Below are 23,398 nucleotides of genomic sequence, written 5' to 3'. Positions count from 1 at the left end.
GACCCCCCTCCCCAGCCCCTTGGGACCCCCCACCTCCACGTCACCGTAACTGGGGTGATCCCCTCCCCCGCGGCGAATCACAGCACAGAGACGGGGGGCTCCCTGGGCAGACGGCCATTTACTGCCCGGGCTCGAGAGTCCAGACAGACGGTGCCCTGGGCACGCACAGACCCGGCAGGGCAGAGGGCGCCGGGCACAGGCTGGCTCAGAGGGTCGGGGAATGGGGCCCGGGGCCTTTCCCCTCTAGGGGCACCGGCGCCCATGCAGCTGCCCTGAGTAGGGCCCAAGGGAGGGTCTCCATTGTCCAAAGCCCGGAGGTGGGATGGGGCCCCAGGGCCATTGTCCTTGGCTGGCGCTGAGTCCAGTCTGTTCCAGGCGGCGGCCCTGGTCCTGGCAGGGGTTCGGTGCCCGGGCGCTGCCGGGGGCTCATTTGGCGCCGGGGGCCGGGAAGATGCGCTGGAACTCGGAGAGCAGCAGCTCCACGGCCTGGTTCTGGTGGACCATGTCCACGGCCATGCTGGCCAGCTCCTTCTCCGGCCGCAGCAGCGTGGGGCCGAAGACGATGCCGATGTTCTGCCGGGTCATGCGGTTAGCGTCGGCGTGCTCCATCACCCTGGGGGGCGGCAGAGAGGGGCCTCGAGCCTGACCCGCTGCCCCCCCACGGCCACCGGGGCCGCCCGATCCCAACCTGCTGCCCCCACGGCCACCGGGCCCCCTGATCCCAACCCGCTGCCCCCACGGCCACTGGTACCCTCAATCCCAACCCGCAGGCCCCCACGGACACCGGGGCCCCTCAATCCTTACCTGCAGCCCCCCCAGACACTGGTACCCCTCAATTCCGACCTGCAGCCCCCCACGGCCACAGGGGCCCCCCAATCCCAACCCGCTGCCCCCCATGGCCAGTGGGGGCCCCCAATCCCGACCCGCAGCCCCCCCAGCCACTGGTACCCTCAATTCTGACCCTCTGTCCCCCACGGCCACCGGGCCCCCCGATCCCAACCTGCTGCCCCCACGGCCACTGGTACCCTCAATTCTGACCCTCTGCCCCCCATGGCCACCGGGGCCCCCCAAACCCAACCCGCAGCCCCCCCAGCCACTGATACCCCTCAATCCCAACCTGCAGCCCCCCACGGACACCGGGGCCCCTCAATCCTTACCTGCAGCCCCCCCAGACACTGGTACCCCTCAATTCCGACCTGCAGCCCCCCACGGCCACCGGGGCCCTCCAATCCCAACCCGCTGCCCCCCATGGCCAGTGGGGGCCCCCAATCCCGACCCGCAGCCCCCCCAGCCACTGGTACCCTCAATTCTGACCCTCTGTCCCCCACGGCCACCGGCGCCCCCCAAATCCAACCTGCAGCCCCCCCAGCCACTGGTACCCCTCAATCCCAACCTGCAGCCCCCCACGGACACTGGGGCCCTTCAATCCTTACCCGCAGTCCCCCCAGACACTGGTACCCCTCAATTCGGACCTGCAGCCCCCCATGTCCACTGGTGTCCCCCAAAACCCAACCCGCAGCCATCCACAGCCACTGAGGCCCCTCAATCCTTACCCACAGGCCCCATGTCTCCCAGGGCCCCTCAATCCTGCCCCTCTGCCCCCCATGTCCACCGGTTTCCTTCAACCCCGACCTGCTGCCCCCCATGTCTGCCGGGGCCCCAGCCCCTGGCTCTGTCCCCCCCCCCCGGATTTCCCAGCCCCCCCTTACTTGCGGAGGTGGGCCAGGATGTAGCGCAGGGTGGCGTAGTTGGGAGGGGGCAGGCTCTGGACCAGCTCGGCCAGGTGCTGCACCCGCTCGCCGTAGGCCGGCAGCTCTGTGGGGAGAAGGACGTGGCTCTGCAGCTGGACGAGATGGGGGCACGGGGGCCCCGGGGCTGCCCCCCCACCCCCAGGAGTCTGTGGGCACTGGCCGCGCAAGGTCGCCTGGGCCCCTGGGGGTTGGGGGGCCCACAAGGGGGGGTGGAGGAACACAGGGCATCAGCCAACACCCGCCTCCCCTGCCCCTGCCTGGGATTGGGGCGCAGGGCACAGGGGAGACACCATGGTGGGGGGCTGGGCACTGGATAGGCCCGGGGGGGAGGAGCTGGGCCCCAGAGAGGCCCCACAGCGGCGGGGGGGGGGCTGAGTATAGGGGAGGCCCTGCGGAGGGGCAATGTGGGGGGCGGCGGGTCCTTACTGACGGCAGCCACGAAGGCGTCGAAGAGGGCGAAGGGCACCAGGGGCTCGGGCAGCTCGCGGAAGAAGAGCTTGAGGGCGCCGGTCACCACATGGACGTCGTCCCACTCGGGGTCAGCCAGGCTCAGCCGCTCCTCTGCGGGACACGGGCGGGTCAGCCCCGGGGGGGCAGCATGGGGAGCGCGGGGGGCACCACGAGGGGCGCAGGGCCGGCCCGGCCGCGCTGGAGTGACCGAGCCAGCGCCATGGGCAATGAGCGCCCAGGGTGTGGACTACGGGAGCCACTGCACCCCCCTCACCCACTGCACCCCCAGGTCCCCCTCACCCAGTGCCCTCCCAGCCACGGGCACCCCCACATCGAACACCCCTGCACCCCCCGAGCGCAGCGCGCCCCGCTGGCGACGCCTGGCACCCCCGCATCCAAGACCCCCATGCCCCGCCGGCAACGCCGGGCACCCCCGCGTCCAAGACCCCCGCGCCCCCTGAGCGCAGCGCGCCCCGCCGGCGACACCGGGCACCCCGCGGGGCTCCACGCACAGGCCCAGCCGCGGCCCCATCGCAGGGGGAGGGGACGCGCACGCGGTGCCCGCCCGGCACGGCTCTACCTTGGCACGGCTGCTCCAGGAAGACGTAGCGCCCGTCCGAGGTCACTGCCCGCTCTGCAAAACAACACACCCCGTCACGGCCCCGCTCTGGCTGGGGGTTACGGGGAGGCCGGCTGGGTGGGGCCACTGCAGCCCCGGGGCAAAGGCCAAGGGCCCCCTCTCGCCCCCCGGGCGCAGACGCTCACCCCGGTCGACGGCAAAGCGCAGCTTCTGGATCACGGCCAGGTTCCCGCTCACCCGGTAGATCCCGTCCACGTCCAGGCCTGCAGGGGCGGGGGAGGGAGGGGTGAGACCCTGCTCAGGGCAGTTATGACCCCTGCCCCTCTCCTGCAGAACCCCGTGTGCCCCCCACCTGCCCCCGGCCCTGCTCAGAGCTCCGTGTGCCCCCCACCTGCCTCCTGCCCCTGCTCAGAGCTCCGTGTGCCCCCTGCCTGCCCCCCCGCCCCTGCTCACAGCTCCGTGTGCCCCCCCGCCCACCCCTCAGACCCTGCTCAGAGCTCCATGTGTCCCCCGCCCCACCATCCCGCTCAGAGCCCCATATGCCCCCCTGCCCCCCCTCCGCTCGGAGGTGCCCCTGCCCACCTCCCAAGCCCCGCTCGGAGGTCCCACAGGGAGCACATTTGCCCCCTGTCCGAGGTCTCTTCCCCCTCCCCGGGTGCCGGTGGCGCTGGCTGGGGCGCGAGGGGCTCTGGGACGCCCCCGTATGGGGGGCCCCTGCAGAAAGACACCCCCGAATGGCAGGCAGGGCCCCAGGGAGGGAGGGGCTCTACGCTGGGGGGGGCCTGGCACACCGGGCACCTGCCCGCGGGGCTCCGACCTCTCTTCTCCACGGCCTCCACGCAGAGCCGAACGAAGCGGGGCACCATGTCCTTCTCCCGCTGGCACAGGGCGTCCAGCCGGCAGCCGAAGACCTGGTCTGGAGAGAGGGCAGCGGTGGGCGCCAGGCCAGGCAGAAACAGACCCGGGGGGGGGAGGGGGGACCTGCTCTCACCCCAAGGGCTGCCCAGCCCGTCCCCTCGCCCCACCAGCTGCAATCCCAACAGCTGCCACTGGGGGTGCTGTGGGCACCAAGTTTCGGATGGGTGAAAAGGGGAGGCTGGGGGGGGGGGGGGGGGCTGAGAACAGGGCCCAGGGGGAGGGAGGCAGGGCTGAGTGCGGGCAGGGGACAGTTTTTACAAATATGCAAATTGCCTTATTAAATAATTTGCATCAAATGTCCCCTAAGGCCATGCAGTCCTGTATCAGCGGGAGGGGGGGCAGGGCATATGGGTCCCCACCTTGATTGAACACCCTTCTTCTGCAGCTTCTGCAGTGGTGGGGGGGCAGCGGGTGGGTTACAGGGGGGGCTGGGGGAGATGAGGCGCAAGGGGCGGGGGTGTTGTGGGGGGGCAGGGGGTGGGTTACAGGGGGGCTGGGGGAGATGAGGCGCAAGGGGCGGGGGTGTTGTGGGGGGGCAGGGGGTGGGTTACAGAGGGGCTGGGGGAGATGAGGCGCAAGGGGCGGGGGTGTTGTGGGGGGCAGCGGGTGGGTTACAGAGGGGCTGGGGGAGATGAGGCGCAAGGGGCGGGGGTGTTGTGGGGGGGCAGGGCGTGGGTTACAGAGGGGGCTGGGGGAGATGAGGCGCAAGGGGTGGGGGTGTTGTGGGGGGGCAGGGGGTGGGTTACAGAGGGGCTGGGGGAGATGAGGCGCAAGGGGTGGGAGTGTTGTGGGGGGCAGGGGGTGGGTTACAGAGGGGCTGGGGGAGATGAGGCGCAAGGGGCGGGGGGGTTGTGGGGGGCGGGGGGTGGGTTACAGAGGGGCTGGGGGAGATGAGGCGCAAGGGGCGGGAGGGTTGTGGGGGGGCAGGGGGTGGGTTACAGAGGGGCTGGGGGAGATGAGGCGCAAGGGGTGGGGGTGTTGTGGGGGGGCAGGGGGTGGGTTACAGGGGGGCTGGGGGAGATGAGGCGCAAGGGGTGGGAGTGTTGTGGGGGGCAGGGGGTGGGTTACAGGGGGGCTGGGGGAGATGAGGCGCAAGGGGTGGGGGTGTTGTGGGGGGGCAGGGGGTGGGTTACAGGGGGGCTGGGGGAGATGAGGCGCAAGGGGTGGGAGTGTTGTGGGGGGCAGGGGGTGGGTTACAGGGGGGCTGGGGGAGATGAGGCGCAAGGGGTGGGGGTGTTGTGGGGGGGCAGGGGGTGGGTTACAGAGGGGCTGGGGGAGATGAGGCGCAAGGGGTGGGGGTGTTGTGGGGGGGCAGGGGGTGGTTACAGGGGGGCTGGGGGAGATGAGGCGCAAGGGGTGGGAGTGTTGTGGGGGGCAGGGGGTGGGTTACAGGGGGGCTGGGGGAGATGAGGCGCAAGGGGTGGGGGTGTTGTGGGGGGGCAGGGGGTGGGTTACAGGGGGGCTGGGGGAGATGAGGCGCAAGGGGTGGGAGTGTTGTGGGGGGCAGGGGGTGGGTTACAGGGGGGCTGGGGGAGATGAGGCGCAAGGGGTGGGGGGTGTTGTGGGGGGGCAGGGGGTGGGTTACAGAGGGGCTGGGGGAGATGAGGCGCAAGGGGTGGGGGTGTTGTGGGGGGGCAGGGGGTGGGTTACAGGGGGGCTGGGGAGATGAGGCGCAAGGGGTGGGGGTGTTGTGGGGGGGCAGGGGGTGGGTTACAGGGGGGCTGGGGGAGATGAGGCGCAAGGGGTGGGAGTGTTGTGGGGGGCAGGGGGTGGGTTACAGGGGGGGCTGGGGGAGATGAGGCGCAAGGGGCGGGGGTGTTGTGGGGGGGCAGGGGGGTGGGTTACAGAGGGGCTGGGGGAGATGAGGCGCAAGGGGCGGGGTGTTGTGGGGGGGCAGGGGGTGGGTTACAGAGGGGCTGGGGGAGATGAGGCGCAAGGGGTGGAAGTGTTGTGGGGGGGCAGGGGGTGGGTTACAGAGGGGCTGGGGGAGATGAGGCGCAAGGGGTGGAAGTGTTGTGGGGGGCAGGGCGTGGGTTACAGAGGGGCTGGGGGAGATGAGGCGCAAGGGGCGGGGGTGTTGTGGGGGGGCAGGGCGTGGTTACAGAGGGGCTGGGGGAGATGAGGCGCAAGGGGTGGGAGTGTTGTGGGGGGCAGGGGGTGGGGTTACAGAGGGGCTGGGGGAGATGAGGCGCAAGGGGCGGGGGGGTTGTGGGGGGGCAGGGGGGTGGGTTACAGAGGGGCTGGGGGAGATGAGGCGCAAGGGGCGGGGGTGTTGTGGGGGGGCAGGGGTGGGTTACAGAGGGGTTGGGGGGAGATGAGGCGCAAGGGGCGGGGGTGTTGTGGGGGGGCAGGGGGTGGGTTACAGAGGGGCTGGGGGAGATGAGGCGCAAGGGGCGGGGGGTGTTGTGGGGGGGCAGGGCGTGGGTTACAGAGGGGCTGGGGGAGATGAGGCGCAAGGGGCGGGGGTGTTGTGGGGGGGCAGGGGGTGGGGTACAGAGGGGCTGGGGGAGATGAGGCGCAAGGGGTGGGGGTGTTGTGGGGGGCAGGGGGTGGGTTATAGAGGGGCTGGGGGAGATGAGGCGCAAGGGGCGGGGGGGTTGTGGGGGGCAGGGGGTGGGTTACAGAGGGGGCTGGGGGAGATGAGGCGCAAGGGGGCGGGGGTGTTGTGGGGGGGCAGGGGGTGGGTTACAGAGGGGCTGGGGGAGATGAGGCGCAAGGGGCGGGAGGGTTGTGGGGGGGCAGGGGGTGGGTTACAGAGGGGTTGGGGGAGATGAGGCGCAAGGGGCGGGGGTGTTGTGGGGGGGCAGGGGGTGGGTTACAGAGGGGCTGGGGGAGATGAGGCGCAAGGGGCGGGGGGTGTTGTGGGGGCAGGGGGTGGGTTATAGAGGGGCTGGGGGAGATGAGGCGCAAGGGGCGGGGGGGGTTGTGGGGGGCAGGGGGTGGGTTACAGAGGGGCTGGGGGAGATGAGGCGCAAGGGGCGGGGGTGTTGTGGGGGGGCAGGGGGGGTGGGTTACAGAGGGGTTGGGGGAGATGAGGCGCAAGGGGCGGGGGGTGTTGTGGGGGGGCAGGGGGTGGGTTACAGAGGGGCTGGGGGAGATGAGGCGCAAGGGGCGGGGGGGTTGTGGGGGGCGGGGGGTGGGTTACAGAGGGGCTGGGGGAGATGAGGCGCAAGGGGCGGGAGGGTTGTGGGGGGGCAGGGGGTGGGGTTACAGAGGGGCTGGGGGAGATGAGGTGCAAGGGGGTGGGGGTGTTGTGGGGGGGCAGGGGTGGGGTTACAGGGGGGCTGGGGGAGATGAGGCGCAAGGGGTGGGAGTGTTGTGGGGGGCAGGGGGTGGGTTACAGGGGGGCTGGGGGAGATGAGGCGCAAGGGGTGGGGGTGTTGTGGGGGGGCAGGGGGTGGGTTACAGGGGGGCTGGGGGAGATGAGGCGCAAGGGGTGGGAGTGTTGTGGGGGGCAGGGGGGTGGGTTACAGGGGGGCTGGGGGAGATGAGGCGCAAGGGGTGGGGGGTGTTGTGGGGGGGGCAGGGGGTGGGTTACAGAGGGGCTGGGGGAGATGAGGCGCAAGGGGTGGGGGTGTTGTGGGGGGGCAGGGGGTGGGTTACAGGGGGGCTGGGGGAGATGAGGCGCAAGGGGGTGGGGGTGTTGTGGGGGGGGCAGGGGGTGGGTTACAGGGGGGCTGGGGGAGATGAGGCGCAAGGGGTGGGAGTGTTGTGGGGGGCAGGGGGTGGGTTACAGGGGGGCTGGGGGAGATGAGGCGCAAGGGGTGGGGGTGTTGTGGGGGGGCAGGGGGTGGGTTACAGAGGGCTGGGGGAGATGAGGCGCAAGGGGCGGGGGGTGTTGTGGGGGGGCAGGGGGTGGGTTACAGAGGGGCTGGGGGGAGATGAGGCGCAAGGGGTGGAAGTGTTGTGGGGGGGCAGGGGGTGGGTTACAGAGGGGCTGGGGGAGATGAGGCGCAAGGGGTGGAGTGTTGTGGGGGGCAGGGGGTGGGTTACAGGGGGGCTGGGGGAGATGAGGCGCAAGGGGCGGGGGTGTTGTGGGGGGCAGGGGGTGGGTTACAGAGGGGCTGGGGGAGATGAGGCGCAAGGGGCGGGGGTGTTGTGGGGGGGCAGGGCGTGGGTTACAGAGGGGCTGGGGGAGATGAGGCGCAAGGGGCGGGGGTGTTGTGGGGGGGCAGGGGGTGGGTTACAGAGGGGCTGGGGGAGATGAGGCGCAAGGGGTGGGAGTGTTGTGGGGGGCAGGGGTGGGTTACAGAGGGGCTGGGGGAGATGAGGCGCAAGGGGCGGGGGGGTTGTGGGGGGGCAGGGGGTGGGTTACAGAGGGGCTGGGGGAGATGAGGCGCAAGGGGCGGGGGTGTTGTGGGGGGGCAGGGGGTGGGTTACAGAGGGGTTGGGGGAGATGAGGCGCAAGGGGCGGGGGTGTTGTGGGGGGGCAGGGGGTGGGTTACAGAGGGGCTGGGGGGAGATGAGGCGCAAGGGGCGGGGGTGTTGTGGGGGGGCAGGGCGTGGGTTACAGAGGGGCTGGGGGAGATGAGGCGCAAGGGGCGGGGGTGTTGTGGGGGGGCAGGGGGGTGGGTTACAGAGGGGCTGGGGGAGATGAGGCGCAAGGGGTGGGGGTGTTGTGGGGGGCAGGGGTGGGGTTATAGAGGGGCTGGGGGAGATGAGGCGCAAGGGGCGGGGGGGTTGTGGGGGGCAGGGGGTGGGTTACAGAGGGGCTGGGGGAGATGAGGCGCAAGGGGCGGGGGTGTTGTGGGGGGGGCAGGGGGTGGGTTACAGAGGGGCTGGGGGAGATGAGGCGCAAGGGGCGGGAGGGTTGTGGGGGGGCAGGGGGTGGGTTACAGAGGGGTTGGGGGAGATGAGGCACAAGGGGCGGGGGTGTTGTGGGGGGGCAGGGGGTGGGTTACAGAGGGGCTGGGGGAGATGAGGCGCAAGGGGTGGGGGTGTTGTGGGGGGCAGGGGGTGGGTTATAGAGGGGCTGGGGAGATGAGGCGCAAGGGGCGGGGGTGTTGTGGGGGGCAGGGGGTGGGTTACAGAGGGGTTGGGGGAGATGAGGCGCAAGGGGCGGGGGTGTTGGGCGGGCGGGGGGGGTTACAGAGGGGTTGGGGGAGATGAGGCGCAAGGGGCAGGGGGGTTGTGGGGGGCAGGGTGTGGGTTACAGAGGGGGCTGGGGGAGATGAGGCGCAAGGGGCGGGGGTGTTGGGCGGGCGGGGGGGTTACAGAGGGGCTGGGGGAGATGAGGCGCAAGGGGTGGGGGTGTTGTGGGGGGGCAGGGAATGGAGGAGACAAGGTGGAGGTATGGAGCAGGGGGTGGGGAAGGGGTACAGGGGGATGGGATGCAGGGGGATGTGGGGAAGGTAGATGGGGGCAGGGGGAGCGATGGGGGAGGGTGTCCCCACCTCGGATGAGCCCCATCTCCTGCAGGCTCTGCAGCGGTGGGGCAGGGGAAATGGGGTACAGGGGGATGGAATGCAGGGGAGTGGGACCCAGGGGGATGAGATGCAGCGGGTGGGGGGGCAGGGGAATGGGGTACAGGGGGATGGGATGCAGGGGGCGGGGGGCAGGGGGATGGGATGCAGGGGGATGGGATGCAGGGGGGTGGGGGGCAGGGGGTCCCCACCTCGGATGAGCCCCTTCTCCTGCAGGCTCTGCAGCGGGGGCCGTTTGACGATGAAGCGCCTGAGTTTGCTCTTGACCCGCTTCCTCTCGGTGCTGTCCGGGCTGCGGAGGGAGCCTGGAGGGGGGGCAGAGGCGGTGAAGCAGCCAAAGAGCCCCCCAGGCCCGTCACCCCCTCCCCTCCCCCGAGCCCAAGGCCAGCCCCCTCCCCCCCATGTGGTGGGCACCTACCGGAGGATTTCCAGCTGTCCTTCGGCCTCAGCCCCTCGTCCTCCTCGTCCCCGCTCAGGTCCCCCAGCTCGGAGCTGCCCGCCCGGCGCAGCACATAGCCCGGCTCGTCCAGGGGGTTCTCCCGGTCCTGGGGCGCAGGGGGTGTGTCAGGCCAGGGAGCAGCCAATGGGGGGGGGGGGTGATGTGACGGGGGATGGGAACCACTCCCAGACACACAAGGGGACAGAGGGGGAGGGGCAGCGTGCTGGGCATTCCCCACATTCGGGGCAACCCAGGGCTGGGACAGCAGGTCGGGATTGAGGGGGGCCAGGGGGGCAGAGCCCAGGGCTGGGCTAGCAGGGGCTGCAGGTCGGGAGTGAGGGGCACCGGCAGGGCTGTGGGGAGGGAGCCCAGAGCTGGGCTAGCAGGGGCTGCAGGTCGGGAGTGAGGGGCACCGGCAGGGCTGTGGGGAGGGAGCCCAGAGCTGGGCTAGCAGGGGCTGCAGGTCGGGAGTGAGGGGCACCGGCAGGGCTGTGGGGAGGGAGCCCAGGGCTGGGCTAGCAGGGGGCTGCAGGTCGGGAGTGAGGGGCACCGGCAGGGCTGTGGGGAGGGAGCCAAGGGCTGGGCTAGCAGGGGGCTGCAGGTCGGGAGTGAGGGGCACCGGCAGGGCTGTGGGGAGGGAGCCCAGGGCTGGGCTAGCAGGGGGCTGCAGGTCGGGAGTGAGGGGCACCGGCAGGGCTGTGGGGAGGGAGCCGAGGGCTGGGCTAGCAGGGGCTGCAGGTCGGGAGTGAGGGGCACCGGCAGGGCTGTGGGGAGGGAGCCGAGGGCTGGGCTAGCAGGGGGCTGTGGGTCGGGAGTGAGGGGCATTGGCAGGGCTGTGGGGAGGGAGCCCAGGGCTGGGCTAGCAGGGGCTGTGGGTCGGCAGTGAGGGGCACCGGCAGGGCTGTGGGGAGGGAGCCCAGGGCTGGGCTAGCAGGGGGCTGCAGGTCGGGAGTGAGGGGCACCGGCAGAGCTGGGGGTAGGGAGCTCAGGGCTGGGCTAGCAGGGGCTGCGGGTCGGGAGTGAGGGGCACCGGCAGGGCTGTGGGGAGGGAGCCCAGGGCTGGGCTAGCAGGGGCTGTGGGTCGGGAGTGAGGGGCACCGGCAGAGCTGGGGGTGGGGAGCCCAGGGCTGGGCTGGCAGGGGGCTGTGGGTCGGCAGTGAGGGGCACCGGCAGGGCTGTGGGGAGGGAGCCCAGGGCTGGGCTAGCAGGGGGCTGCAGGTCGGGAGTGAGGGGCACCGGCAGGGCTGTGGGGAGGGAGCCAAGGGCTGGGCTAGCAGGGGGCTGTGGGTCGGGAGTGAGGGGCATTGGCAGGGCGGGGTGGGAGGGAGCCGAGGGCTGGGCTAGCAGGGGGCTGCAGGTCGGGAGTGAGGGGAACCGGCAGAGCCGGGGGGGGCGGGTCGGCAGGGGGCAGCTCCCTTATCCCCTCCCGTCCCCAGCTCTCCCATGGGTGGGGCCCCCCAATACCCAGGCCTGGGCCGCGTTAACCCTTTGCCCGCCGGCACTCACCAGCCTACGGATGACGCCCTTGATAGTCTGGTGCCAGTCCTGGATCTCGGCCTCGCTGTCCGACTGCAGCAGGAACTCGTTGCCAGTCACTGTGCGCAGCTGCCGGAGGGGGGGCACGGACAGGTCAGCGGGCCAGGCAGGGGCAGCCCCCCCCTCCCGCAGGGCCCCCCTTGGGCAGTTGAGGGGACCAGGCTGCTCTGGGGCAGGGACCGTGGGGTGCAGGGGTCCAGGAGCCCCGGAGTTCGGCAGTGGTGCCAGGACGGGACACTGGGTGCCAGGGGAGGGTCTGGATCCCTGGGGGGGCATTGCAGGGAGCAGGGGGGGTTCTGGATCCCTGGGGGGTGTTGCTGGGATCCTGGGGGGGTTCTGGGTCCCTGGGGGGGCATTGCAGGGAGCAGGGGGGGTTCTGGGTCCCTAGAGGGGCATTGCAGGGAGCAGGGGGGGTTCTGGGTCCCTGGGGGGATGGCTGGGAGCCGGGGGGGTTCTGGGTCCCTGGGGGGGATGGCTGGGAGCCGGGGGAGGGGTTCTGCGTCCCTGGGGGGGCGTTGTTGGAAGCTGCAGGGGTTCTGGGTCCCTGCGGGAGCATGGTTAGGAGCCGGGGGAGGGGTTCTGGGTCCCTGGGGGGCCGTTACTGGGAGCCGGAGGGGGGGTTCTGGGTCCCTGGGGGGGATGGCTGGAAGCCGGGGGGGGGTTCTGGGTCCCTGGGGGGGATGGCTAGGAGCCGGGGGGGGTTCTGGGTCCCTGGGGGGGCGTTGCTGGGAGCCGGGGGGGGTTCTGGGTCCCTGGGGGGGCGAAACTGGGAGCCGGGGGGGTTCTGGGTCCCTGGGGGGGGGCGTTGCTGGGAGCCAGGGGGGGTTCTGGGTCCCTGGGGGGACGTTGCTGGGAGCCGGGGCTCCCCCCACGCTCACATGAATGACGTTCTTCTTGCTGGACATGTCTCGCGCCCGCTCCAGCACGGCGCCCCGCAGGTCCACGCTGCTCTCCGGCCTGCTGCTGGCGGGTCTCTGGGGGGCCATGGGAGGGGGTGTCAGGGCAGCACCCATGGGCATCGCTCAGCCTCGGGCCCAAAGCACCCCCTGGGCTGCAGCGTGGGCTGGCACGGGGGGGCCTGGGGGCAGGGCGGCCCCTCCCCAGACAGCTCCCAGCTCCTGGGGTCTGGGACAGGTGTGACCCCCTCCTCTGCCCCTCTCACCTCTGCCCCCTCCCACTCTCCCGCTCACTCCCCCCCCAGCTCCCCACTCACCCAGCTGGTGGGGGCCGGGCCCTTGAGATCCTTGTAGAAGACGAGGCTGTTCCCAGCCAGCACCACCCAGGAGACGCCCCAGCTCTTCCTGCCAGAGAGAGGGGGCTGAGCCCAGCTGGGATAGCTCCCTGCCCCCCGCCCCTTGCTGCCCTGGAACCCTCCCCCTGGGAGCCCCAGCTCCCCCCCCCCCGCCATGCCCTGAGCTCCCCCCTCCTTGGGCCCCGAGCTTTCCCCCCCGCCCCCCCGCGTGCTCTGGGCAGCTAGAAAGGCCCCATTGTCCATTCATGCCCAGGACGTCCCTTGTCCAAACCCCCTGGGCTGTGAGAGGCTGAGCGGCTCCCCGCGCCCCGCCACAGGGACCCCCCCTGCTGCCCCCGCAGGCCACCTCCCCCCACCACAGGGACCCCCCCCTGCCTCCCCAGGATGCCTGCCACCTGCTGCAGGGACACCCCCCCACACACGTACCTGAGTTTCCGGCCACCCTCTGCAATCTTGGTTTTGTTCAGGTGCCCAGCCTTCTCCACCTCCTGCCGCGGGGAGAGTCGTCAGCCCCCCGACCCCTCACAGCCCCTGCCCCCCACTCCCTGCCTCTCCTCCACAGCCCCCTGGTAACCCCACCCCTCACCCCCCACAGCCCTGCCTCCCACTCCCTCCCCCCAACCTGCCCAGGCCAGCACCCCCCAGCCTGAACCACCCCAGGCTACAGCCAGTTCTTGGGAATCTAATCAATTTGGGGGTGACCAAGGGGATGGGGGCAGGGCCCATTCACCCCCCCCCCCGGCTCTGGGAGCTGCTGGCTCAGAGCTTCCTGTGCAGTCAGCGGGGGGGGGGGGGAGGTAACTCACATGGGGTAAGTCGGAGGAGCGAGGGGGGGAGTCCCCGGGGGAGGAGGGGGAGGTGGAGGGTGGACCGGTCCCCACCCAGTCCTCAAAGTTGTGCTGGGAGCGATTCCTGCGGTGAGACACCTGCAGAGAGAATGAGAGAACAGGGGAGATGGGTCACTGCCCCCCAACGCCCTGCCCCCCAACGCCCTACCCCCCCACCTGGCCCCCAACACCCTGCCCCCAACGCCCTACCCCCGCCCTGTCCCCCAACACCTGGCATCCACACCCGGCCCCCACCATGTCCCCCAATGCCCTGCCCCCCAACACCCTGCCCCCCACACTACCCCCAACGCCCTACCCCCACCATGCCCCCCAACACCCTGCCCCCAACACCCTGCCCCCAACGCCCTACCCCCGCCCTGTCCCCGAACACCTGGCATCCACACCCGGCCCCCACCATGTCCCCCAATGCCCTTCCCCCCAACACCCTGCCCCCCACACTACCCCCTACCTCCCCAACACCCTGCCTCCCCACCATGCCCCCCAACACCTGGCATCCACAACTGGCCCAACACCCTGCCCCCAACGCCCTACCCCCCAAAACCCTGCCCCCCACACTACCCCCAACACCCTGCCCCCAACGCCCTACCCTCACCATGCCCCCCAACACCTGGCATCCACACCCGGCCCCCACCATGTCCCCCAATGCCCTACCCCCCCAACACTACCCCCAACGCCCTGCCCCCCAACGCCCTACCCCCCCGCCCTCTCCCCCAACACCCTGCCCCCACCATGCCCCCCAACACCTGGCATCCACACCCGGCCCCCACCATGCCTCCCAACACCCTGCCCCCCCCATGCCCCCCATACCCCCCCATCCTGCCCCCTGAAAGAGGATGCGGGATTTGCATGGGGCTCCCCCCAGAATGCTAACCCACACCCCAAACACACTGTCTCCCTGAGAAATAACATGGGGCTGCTGCCCCAGACACCCTCCTGCCCCCCCAGAGCCAAGGACCCACCCCCCATGCACCCTGCGGCCCCAGAGACAGAACAGTCCAGACACCCCTCTCCTGACATTCGCCCCCCCCCCAGATGTGGCCCGAGGACCAGCCCCGCCCCCAACACACCGACCCTACAGAAACAACACGGGCGCTGCCCCCAGTCCCCCCCACGCGACCCCAGTCCCTTGCGGGCATCTCACCTTGGGCACGTGGGACTCCGGCAAGATCATGGATTTGGTGTAGCCGAGCCGGGTGGCCCGGACGCTGCCCCCACCCTGCGCCAGCGTCTCCCCCGGGTCAGCGGCTGCCGGGGGCTCGGGGCTCAGGGCCTCCACGGGGACCAAACTCTGCAGGGGAGAGGGGAGCGAGTCAGGGAGTGCCCCCCATCCCGCACCATGGTGATGCCCCTCACTCCCGACCCGCAGCCCCCTGTCAGCCCAGCCCTGCCCCTGGCCAGCTTTGCCGGTGCCCCTCACTCCCGACCCGCAGCCCCCTGCTACCCAGCCCTGGGCTCCCCCCACCCAGCTCTGCCGGTGCCCCTCCCCCCGACCCGCAGCCCCCTGTCATCCCAGCCCTGCCCCCGCCCAGCTCTGCCGGTGACCCTCGCTCCCGACCCGCAGCCCCCTGTCAGCCCAGCCCTGCCCAGCTCTGCCGGTGCCCCTCCCCCCCAACCCGCAGCCCCCTGCCAGCCCAGCCCTGGGCTCCCCCCACCCAGCTCTGCCGGTGCCCCTCACTCCCGACCCGCTGCCCCTGCTAGCCCAGCCCTGCCCCCGCCCAGCTCTGCTGGTGCCCCTCACTCCCGACCCGCAGCCCCTGCTAGCCCAGCCCTGGGCTCCCCCCACCCAGCTCTGCCGGTGCCCCTCACTCCCGACCCGCTGCCCCTGCTAGCCCAGCCCTGCCCCCGCCCAGCTCTGCTGGTGCCCCTCACTCCCGACCCGCAGCCCCTGCTAGCCCAGCCCTGGGCTCCCCCCACCCAGCTCTGCCGGTGCCCCTCACTCCCGACCCGCAGCCCCTGCTAGCCCAGCCCTGGGCTCCCCACCCCCAGCTCTGCCGGTGCCCCTCACTCCCGACCCGCAGCCCCTGCTAGCCCAGCCCTGGGCTCCCCACCCCCAGCTCTGCCGGTGCCCCTCACTCCCGACCCGCAGCCCCTGCTAGCCCAGCCCTGGGCTCCCCACCCCCAGCTCTGCCGGTGCCCCTCACTCCAGACCCGCAGCCCCTGCTAGCCCAGCCCTGCCTCCCACCAGCTCTGCCGGGGCCCCTCCTGACCTGCACTGCTCTTGGTACCGCGCTCCTGGGACACTGTCGCAGCAGGAGACTCACGGGTTTTGCCCACGGCCCACCCAGCTCCCTCCCTTCCCTGGGGTGCTTCGTTAGAGCAATTAGTGCTGAGCCTTCTAAAGCACCTGGCGGGCAGCCCGGATGCTTGGCTCGGCCAGGCCAGGGCATGGGAGGCCGGGCAGCACACCCGGCCCAGGGGGACAATGGGGCAGCCCCCCCGCTGCCTACCATCTCCCGGTGGCGCCGCGGAGGTTTCCAAGACTTGTCGCCTGTCTCCGGGTTGTAGAAGTAGCTGCGGCTGGTGCTGGGGTCGAGGTGGCGCTCCCAGGTGTCCAGCACCTGCAGTGGGGGGGCGCTGGGGTTGGGGGGCTCCCCCCTCACCCTCTTTATCTCCTCCAGGTTGCAGTAAATCGGGGGCTCCTCCATGGTGGCTCCAGGGGGCGGAACCTGCAGGGCATGTGGGGGGCTGGTTACTGTCAGGGCTGCTGCCCCCAGCGGCTACAGGGAACCCCCCAGCCCAATGTCAGAGTTGGGGGTGCACAGTCAGAGAGAATCCAGGAGGGGCTGCGGGTCGGGAGCGAGGGGGGGGGGGGGAGCCTGGAAAGTGGTGGCCCGAGCCAGAGGTGCTGGTGCAGAGCAGGTGACCTGCTGGCCCGGGAAAGAGACAAAGTGTGGGGGGGAGGAGCGGAAGGGGGACAGCGGGGGGGGGGGAGACTGTGGCTGGGCAGCTGGAAGGGGTCAGTCTCCTGGGTTGGGACTCAGGGGGAGGGCCGTGGGCTCTGGCTCCCCCCCAGATGCACTTTGCTGAGCGTCCCTGGTGGGTGCTAACCAGCTCTGTCCTACGCTGGGTTCCCGGCGACGAACAACCCGCCTCTCACCCGCTGGCTGGGAGTCACTGCCGGCCGCAGGTGGGGGGCAGAGCCCTTGGGGGCGTGTCAGGCTCCCCCAGGGGAGCTCACCGGGTGACAGAGGGCAGACCCACGAGGCGCCGAACCGAGCCGGTTCCTTGCCCGGGGGGAGTGAGCCCCGAGGGGAGACCCCGCCCCAGAGTCCTGGGTGGCGGCATCCGGAGCGGGTGCCGAGCACCGGGCCTGTGACCCCGCCACCACCCCCCGGCTCCTCCTCCCCCCCCCCCCCCCCCCCGGCTCTGGGCGAAGCAGAGAAACTTTTGCTTTAGCCAAGGTTGGGAACGGTTTCCCCAGAGCGGCTTGGAACAGTGCCAGGGGCCCTGAGCCGCCCGTCAGCTGGTGCCCCCTGCAGCCTCCCTGGTCCTGAGCCCCCTGTTCCCTCCCCCCTCCTGAGCCCCTGTTCCCTCCCCCCCCCGAGCCCCCGGCTCCCTCCCCCCTCCTGTACCCCCAGTTTCCTACCCCTTGCTCTGCCCACTCCACCCTACCACTTCCTGTGCCCCCCATCGTCCCCACCCCCATACCCCAGGCCCCCTCGTCCCTGCTCAGCCCCTCTGTCCCCTATCCTGTGCCTCTCTGCACCCGGTTCCCGCCCCGCAGTGCCCTTCCTCCCTCCCCATGACTGTCTCCTCTTCCTCCTGCCCCCCAAGCCCCGCTGCCCGCCCTCCCCCCAGGTCCCAAGCAGACACTCACGGCTTGGCGCTGCTGCCTAGCCCGTCAGTCCGCCCCCCCCTCCTGGGGGGGCAGCTGAGCACTCAGCCCCGGCCCCCAGCAGCAGCTGGGCCTGTAACTCTTGGGGAGCTGAGCCTGTAGCGTTGCTCCAGGCCGCACCCCATGGGGCAGCCCCTCCCACCGCTCACCCCACATCCTGTGGGTTAGCACAGCCCCTGCACCTACACTTCCCTCCCTGTGGTCAGAGAGAGGAAGAAAGAGGAAGGCGGGTGGGTGGGACGGGGGAGGCTCCCAAATGAACCCAAGGCCAGGGCCAGGCAACAGGGAGCCCAGGCTGGGCTAGCAGGGGGCTGCAGGTTGGGAGTGAGGGGCACCGGCAGAGCTGGGGGTCTGGAGATCCCAGGGCTGGGCTAGCAGGGGCTGAGGGTCGGGACTGAGGGGCATCGGCAGAGCTGGGGGTGTGGGGAGCCCAGGGCTGGGCTAGCAGGAGGCTGCCCACGTGCTGTGGGACTGCTCCACCCCTGCCCGTCTGCTCTGGGTGGGTGATATGGAGAAGGGCGGGGCAGGATGGGGGGGAAGCCAGATGCGCACACCCCACCCCTGCCCCTCCCCCAGGAGGCCATACTCACTCCAGGGGGGCTGACCCCCTGCCTCACCGGCTCCGGGCACCGCTCCTGCTGGCATCTGGGGGCGGGCGCGTCCCTGCCGGGGCTCTGGGCCAGGCCGGTGGCGCTGACGCTCCTGCTGACGGGGTGGGCCGGGCCGAGCTGGGGGTTGGGGTCCCAGGCCGGCAGGCTCAGGCTGTGGCAGGAGTGGTGGCCAGGCTGGGCAGGCCGGGCTGGGGGGCTGGACAGGTCCTGGAGGGATCGGTACCGCGGCTGCAGGCCTGGCGAGGGGGAGAGAACAGCTGGGTCAGAGCCTCTGGTGCGCCAGGGGGCAGCGGGGGGAGGGGAGGGGGCGTCTCGGCTTGTGAACAGCACGTGGGGCGACAGAGGGTACCCCACTGCTCAGCTCAGAGCCTGGGACCCCCCCCCCCAGCTCAGGGCATGACCCCACTGGCCCCCTGGCTTCACAGCTCATTCGACAGAAGCCTCCTCTAGCGCCCCCTACTGAGCCCCCCCTCCCAGCAGCACAGCGCCCCCTGCTGAGCCCCCCCCCCCCCCGCTCTCTGCAGCACAGAGCCCCCCAGCGCCACACTGGGGCCAGCCCTGACTGCCAGGGGAGAGCCCCCCACCTGCTCCCTGCAGCACAGCGCCCCCTGCTGAGCCCCCCCCCCCGCTCTCTGCAGCACAGAGCCCCCCAGCGCCACACTGGGGCCAGCCCTGACTGCCAGGGGAGAGCGTCCCCTGCTGAACCCCCTGTGACAAAGCGGGAATTTTGTAACATTTCCACGAAGCCTGTGCGTGCCTCAGTTTCCCGCTGTGCTGCCCTGTTCCCCGGGGGTAGCAAAGGGCCGTTTGCTCCCAGGGCAGGCGAAGAGGTGGAGGTGCGGGTGGCGCCCCCACTGGCCCGGCCTTAATCCCAGGAGCATCTGAGAAGACAATGGCCACCCCAATTGCCCAGACACCGATACCTAGCAACCAAGGACAGAGATCTGGGCCCCACCTCTCCGCAGGGGGGCTGAGCCGCAGCTCCAGAGAGGGGCGAGGGGGGGAGAAGGGCTGGCTACTGGGAAGGGGGTGGGCTCACAGAGAGTCAGAGCTGGAACAAGGGGGTTTCCCACAGCCTGGCTGGGTGCTGGGCTACCCAGAGCCTTTGTCCCTCGGCACTAGCCCAGGGCCTCCCTGGGCCAGGCTCCAGGTGACGGACGCCCGGCTGCCTGGCCCCGCCGTGTGAGCGCCCCTGCGCTGGCAGGCGAGGGGCACAGAGCGGACTAGTCGCCCTCAGGGGTCTGTCTCAGTGAGACTCGCTGGTGGGACGCAGGGGGGCTGACGGCCACGGGGCCGGTCTAAGGAGGCGAGGAAGCCACGTGGGAGACCCTGGAGGGCGAGCGACACCCCGAGAGGGTCTGGGTCCTCCCAGAGACGGTCCTGATCCTGTGGATCTGTGACACCCCCAGGCTGGTCCCTGCAGCCCAGTACCCCCTCGTGCCAAGCTGGGAGGGGAGAGAGCCCCCTGCTGAGCCCTCACCCCACTACCTGGCAGACACTCACCCGGGGACGGGTGCTGCCCGGTGCCAGCAGCTGCGAGCAGCGTGGCGCTCAGCCACGGGCCACCCTCCACGCAAGGGCCCACCTCCGCCACGTAGGTGGCCGGCACGAAGATGGGCCGCGCCCTCCGGGGATCGCTGAGCCGCCGCACCTGCCACCAGTCCTCGTTGGACTTGTGCAGCAGCAGGAAGCGCTCGCCCTCTGCGATGGCCACCTGGCGCCCGTCCTCCGCCTCGTACTGGTAGTCGTAGAGGGCTCGCAGCGCCACGGACGAGGAGGAGCCGGGCGAGGAGCCGGCCCGGCGCCAGGACCGGCCTTCCAGCCGCCACCGCCCGGACAGCATCTTAGCGAGGGGGAGAGCGGCTGGCCGCCGTGTGCGCGCCGCCAGCCCAGCCCAGCCGGGGCCCAGCACCGTCATCTGGAAGGAGAAGGGAGGGGACCAGGCTGAGACACGGGGCGTCGGCCCCAATGGCATGGGGAAAGGTGGACCAGCTGGCTTGGAGAATGGGGGCTTTCCCCTCTGGGACGCACGGTGCCAGTGTGATCCACTCCTCCCCCTGGCCCCAGACCTCCTGGCCTCAGGCCTGCTGCTGGACCGGCGGGGGGGGGGAGGGGGGCTGCAGAGACTGGGACATGGCTGCTTGCCCTGCCCCGCCAGAGGACATGTCCGAGGCAGGGCTCAGTGCCCTGGTAGCGGCCAGCGGGTGAGGCCACGTGGCTACAGGAAGCCCAGATGCTGCTACAACAGGAAGCCAGCCAGCTCTGCGGCTTTCCAGCCAGTGGCTCATCGCAGGCGGCCACGTACAGCTCGGGGTGACTGGCTCTGTTGGGGGGGGAGGCAGGGCCCTGGCATGTCCTCCCCTCCCCAGACCAGGGAGCCTTGGGCAGAGGGGTGCAGAAGCGGCTCTTGCTCCAGGGCCCGAACCAGCAACACAGCCCTGGGGATCCCCCCTCCTCCCCGGGTGACCCCAACATTTCCCCCAGAGGCGGGACATTGGGACTCAGAGTCCCCCATGTGGGGCATCTTCCAGGCCCCTTCCTCCCCCCATGCGCCCTGGGCCGTGGGGATGGAGGTGGAGCCGAGAACTGGCATGGCAAGGGGGCTCTGCCCATGCTCTGTGCCCATGGGTCCGTTGCACGTGCCCAGAGCCACAGGGGCAGGCGTCTGCGTGGGGCTGTGCAGGGGAGGGGGGCCAGCTGCCCTCATTCAGGCCCAGCTGAACCCAAGGAGAGGACGTGGCCAGGAGGGAGCTCAGGCTCCGGGACGGGCTGGGCTGAAGGTGCTGGCGCGGCACGCAGGGACTCACCACCGCTGGGGTGCTGCCATGGGGTGGCCTGCAGCACCTGCGGGGGGGAGAAGAAAAACAGGCACTGAAGGGTTAATGCTCTCCGGGCACCAGGGCGCCGAGCCGGGTGCATCTGTCCCCAAGGGGCGAAGGTCGGGGCTGTGCTTACGAAACTGGCACCCCTGCCAGCCCAGGCTCTCAAAGGCCTGTCAGCAGGTCAGCCTCCTGGGGCACGGCGTGGGGATACCCCCAAGGCAGAGTTACCAGCAGAGCCAGGGGTGGAACCCAGGAGTCCTGACTCCCAGCCCCCCGCTCTAACCGCTAGATCCCCCCTCCCGTCTCAGAGCTGGGGATGGAACCCAGGAGTCCTGGCTCTTGACTGCCCATTCTGCATGTGACTATGGGAAGGGGGAGCCAGACACAGCGCGCCTGTCGGGATCTCCAGTGGCGGGATTGGTGTTTGCTCTGCCGTGCGTGGGGCCAGTCCACACCCTCTCCTGTGCAGCCAAGAACCAAGGCGCCGGTTGGCACCAAGGAGGGGAATTAAGGACTGGCGTGACTGGCCAAGGGCCGGGTGGGGGTATGTGTGTGTTCTTGGTGCCCGTCTCTGAGATGCTCCGGCTGGTTGGAGGAGCGGCTGGGGGGTCTTGAAGTCAGGGACCCCGAAAAGGCAGCCGCTGGCCCAGCCTCACTCCCCTCCCCCCGCCCTCGAGGCAGCACAAAGGACCTGGTTTTAATTGTTTTCGTACAGTCACCCCCACCCCACCCCCCCGGCGCACAGAGCGCAGGTACCGCATTTCCGCTCGGCGAGGGGCACCGGCTTCCTGTGAGCCGAGCTGCGGCGTGAGCAGAGTGAGTCTCTGTCTCCAGCACCCTGGGGCGCAGCCCACGCTCAGCACAGATGGGAAGGAGGGAACTGGGTGGGGGGGGAAGACCCATGTGGAATAAAACAATCATGAGAGGAGAGTCCTGTTCCCTCTAACCCACCTCCCTGCCGGGGCCTCATCAGACTCCATCGCACCCCCCAGGACAAACCTCAATTTGACGGGATGCAGCTAGCTCTGGGTGGTGCCCCTACATTGCAGCCAACGATGAGGATTAACAGCCCTTCAAGACTCTGCATCCCCCAGGCCCTCTCTGCTTCTTTATCACTGATTCCAAAATACGCCATGCCCCCCCTTGGCCAGGGGGCTATTCCCCGGAGACCCCTTCAATCGAGTCGCTTTGGGGGACTGCATCTGACAACCAAGCCTCGTCAATTACCCCTGCCTCTGTCCAGTTCTGTCCCTTCCCCTCGCCCTGAGTTCTGAAATGGACTATCCTTGGCACGTCACCAGTTAAACAGGACCCTCGGCCCGCGCGCGAAACCAACGGCAGTCCATCGAAAATGCAGCCCTGCGGCTGAGGCGCTGAGCAAACAGCAGCCAACTCCAACCGGAGCCGCGGGGAGGCATGATGCCTCCGACAATCAGAGACACACCCACTGAGAGGGAGGGAGGCTGCCATGGGGATGGGGTACAGGGCAGGGATCCAGGAGATCAGGGTTCCTCTGCTGCCTGGTGACTTTGGGCAAGTCATGTCATCTACCCCTGGCCTCAGTTTCTCCATCTGGAAAATGGGGATCTGCGTCTCCCACAAACAACACACCTGGATTTTCCTCCTTCTCTCTCTTACCAATCGCATGCCCCCCTCGTGGGTGTTGGGAAGCCTGGGGCCTTGTCCTAGGGCTGCCACTTCAGAGGTACAAAAACATAGGACAGGTGGGGTGATCCTGAGCCTCTAAAAATGGACAGCCGGCAGCGTGTGCCGCGCAAGCATCCTTGCACATTTCCCAGGACAGCTACCTCCAGAATCGGCCCATCCTGGGAAAATCTGGACAGGCAGCAGCGCTGCCTAGTCCGCCCCTTTCGACCATTCCCAGGAGTAGAGTCCCACCTACCACCCCTCTGTTTTATTCTCCGTCCCTGCAGCCTGGACAGCCCGGCTTAGCCTGGGTGGCTCCCCCAGACGTTGTTTTGAACGCTGCATTTCCTTGCGTGCCGGGGGCGGTGTGGAGACAGACAACATGTGGTTTGAATCGCCGGCTCAGCGCCTTTCCTCTTGCAAAGTTGTGCCTCAGACAACCTGCAGCCGCGCGTGGCACCAGCCTGGCGGTGGCTGTGCGTGGCTCCTGCCCGATCATGGCCGTGCGTGGCACCAGCCCGGCGGTGGCTGTGCGTGGTTCCAGCCGGATGATGCCCGTGCGTGGCTGTGGTGGTAGGATTTAGCCCGGCGGTGGCTCTCTGCACCTGTATGGGATGCCCAGGCCGCAGCACCACAGGGTTTTTCCTACGGGCGCATGCTCTCGGCGGGAGCCTTGCAGAGATGCCCCCCTCCCCACGTATCTTTCTAGGGAGCCCCATGGCTCTGAGCAGCATCTCACAAGGGCTTCAGCCCTAGAACGGTGGGCAGCCTGCGACTGGCGAGCCCCCCGCCAGCGCCAGGAGCCTGGGGACCTTCTCCCTGGCTAAGAGGCTGGCCAGAAAAGTCCTTCCCCGCCCCATTAGGCCCCTTACCTGGCCGCTCACTGTCCAGTCGCTCCCCTCATTGGAGCGGGACCTCCTCAACTTTGCTGGCAGCTTCTCAGCAGCAGCTGCCAAAGGAGGAGGGTCCTGGGACAGCTCGGGCCCACGTCAGCAGCTGTAGTGACACCTCCCCGGCCATGTGACAGGCAGCCAGGGCTGGCCCTGGGCACAGAGCTTGGCTGTCTGCTGGGGGCACCAGTACTCCTGGGTTGTATTTCTGGTTGTGGGAGAGGAGTGGGGCCTAGTGGATGAGAGTGGTGGGAGAGGCTGGGTGTCAGGACTCCTGGATTCTATTCCTGGTTGTGGGTGGGGAGTGGGGTCTAGTGGTTAGAGCCGGGGGAGGGGTGTGAGATCTCCTGGGTTCTAGTCCCAGTTCTGGAAGGAGATGTGCTCTAGCAGCAAGAA

At 70.1% G+C, this 23,398-nt stretch overlaps 1 protein-coding gene across 1 annotated transcript; it reads right to left on the bottom strand.

Moving 5' to 3' along the window:
• Positions 1-426: 426 nt before the first annotated feature.
• ARHGAP9 (Rho GTPase activating protein 9) lies at positions 427-19,561 on the bottom strand. The gene is made up of 17 exons (XM_065419244.1): positions 19,147-19,561; positions 17,623-17,879; positions 15,645-15,863; positions 14,339-14,485; positions 13,156-13,275; positions 12,776-12,837; positions 12,311-12,398; positions 11,976-12,071; positions 11,068-11,166; positions 9,541-9,667; positions 9,314-9,427; positions 3,599-3,697; positions 2,967-3,044; positions 2,782-2,835; positions 2,178-2,312; positions 1,710-1,815; positions 427-613 (listed from the first exon to the last, which is right to left on the bottom strand). The coding sequence occupies exons 1-17, from the start codon at positions 19,559-19,561 to the stop codon at positions 427-429; spliced, it is 2,403 nt and encodes an 800-aa protein (XP_065275316.1).
• Between the last annotated feature and the right edge of the window lie 3,837 nt (positions 19,562-23,398).

Source organism: Emys orbicularis, chromosome 19, assembly GCF_028017835.1.
Source record: "Emys orbicularis isolate rEmyOrb1 chromosome 19, rEmyOrb1.hap1, whole genome shotgun sequence".
NCBI classification, from domain to species: Eukaryota; Metazoa; Chordata; order Testudines; family Emydidae; genus Emys; species Emys orbicularis.
This window is presented reverse-complemented; position numbering and strand designations above follow the sequence as displayed.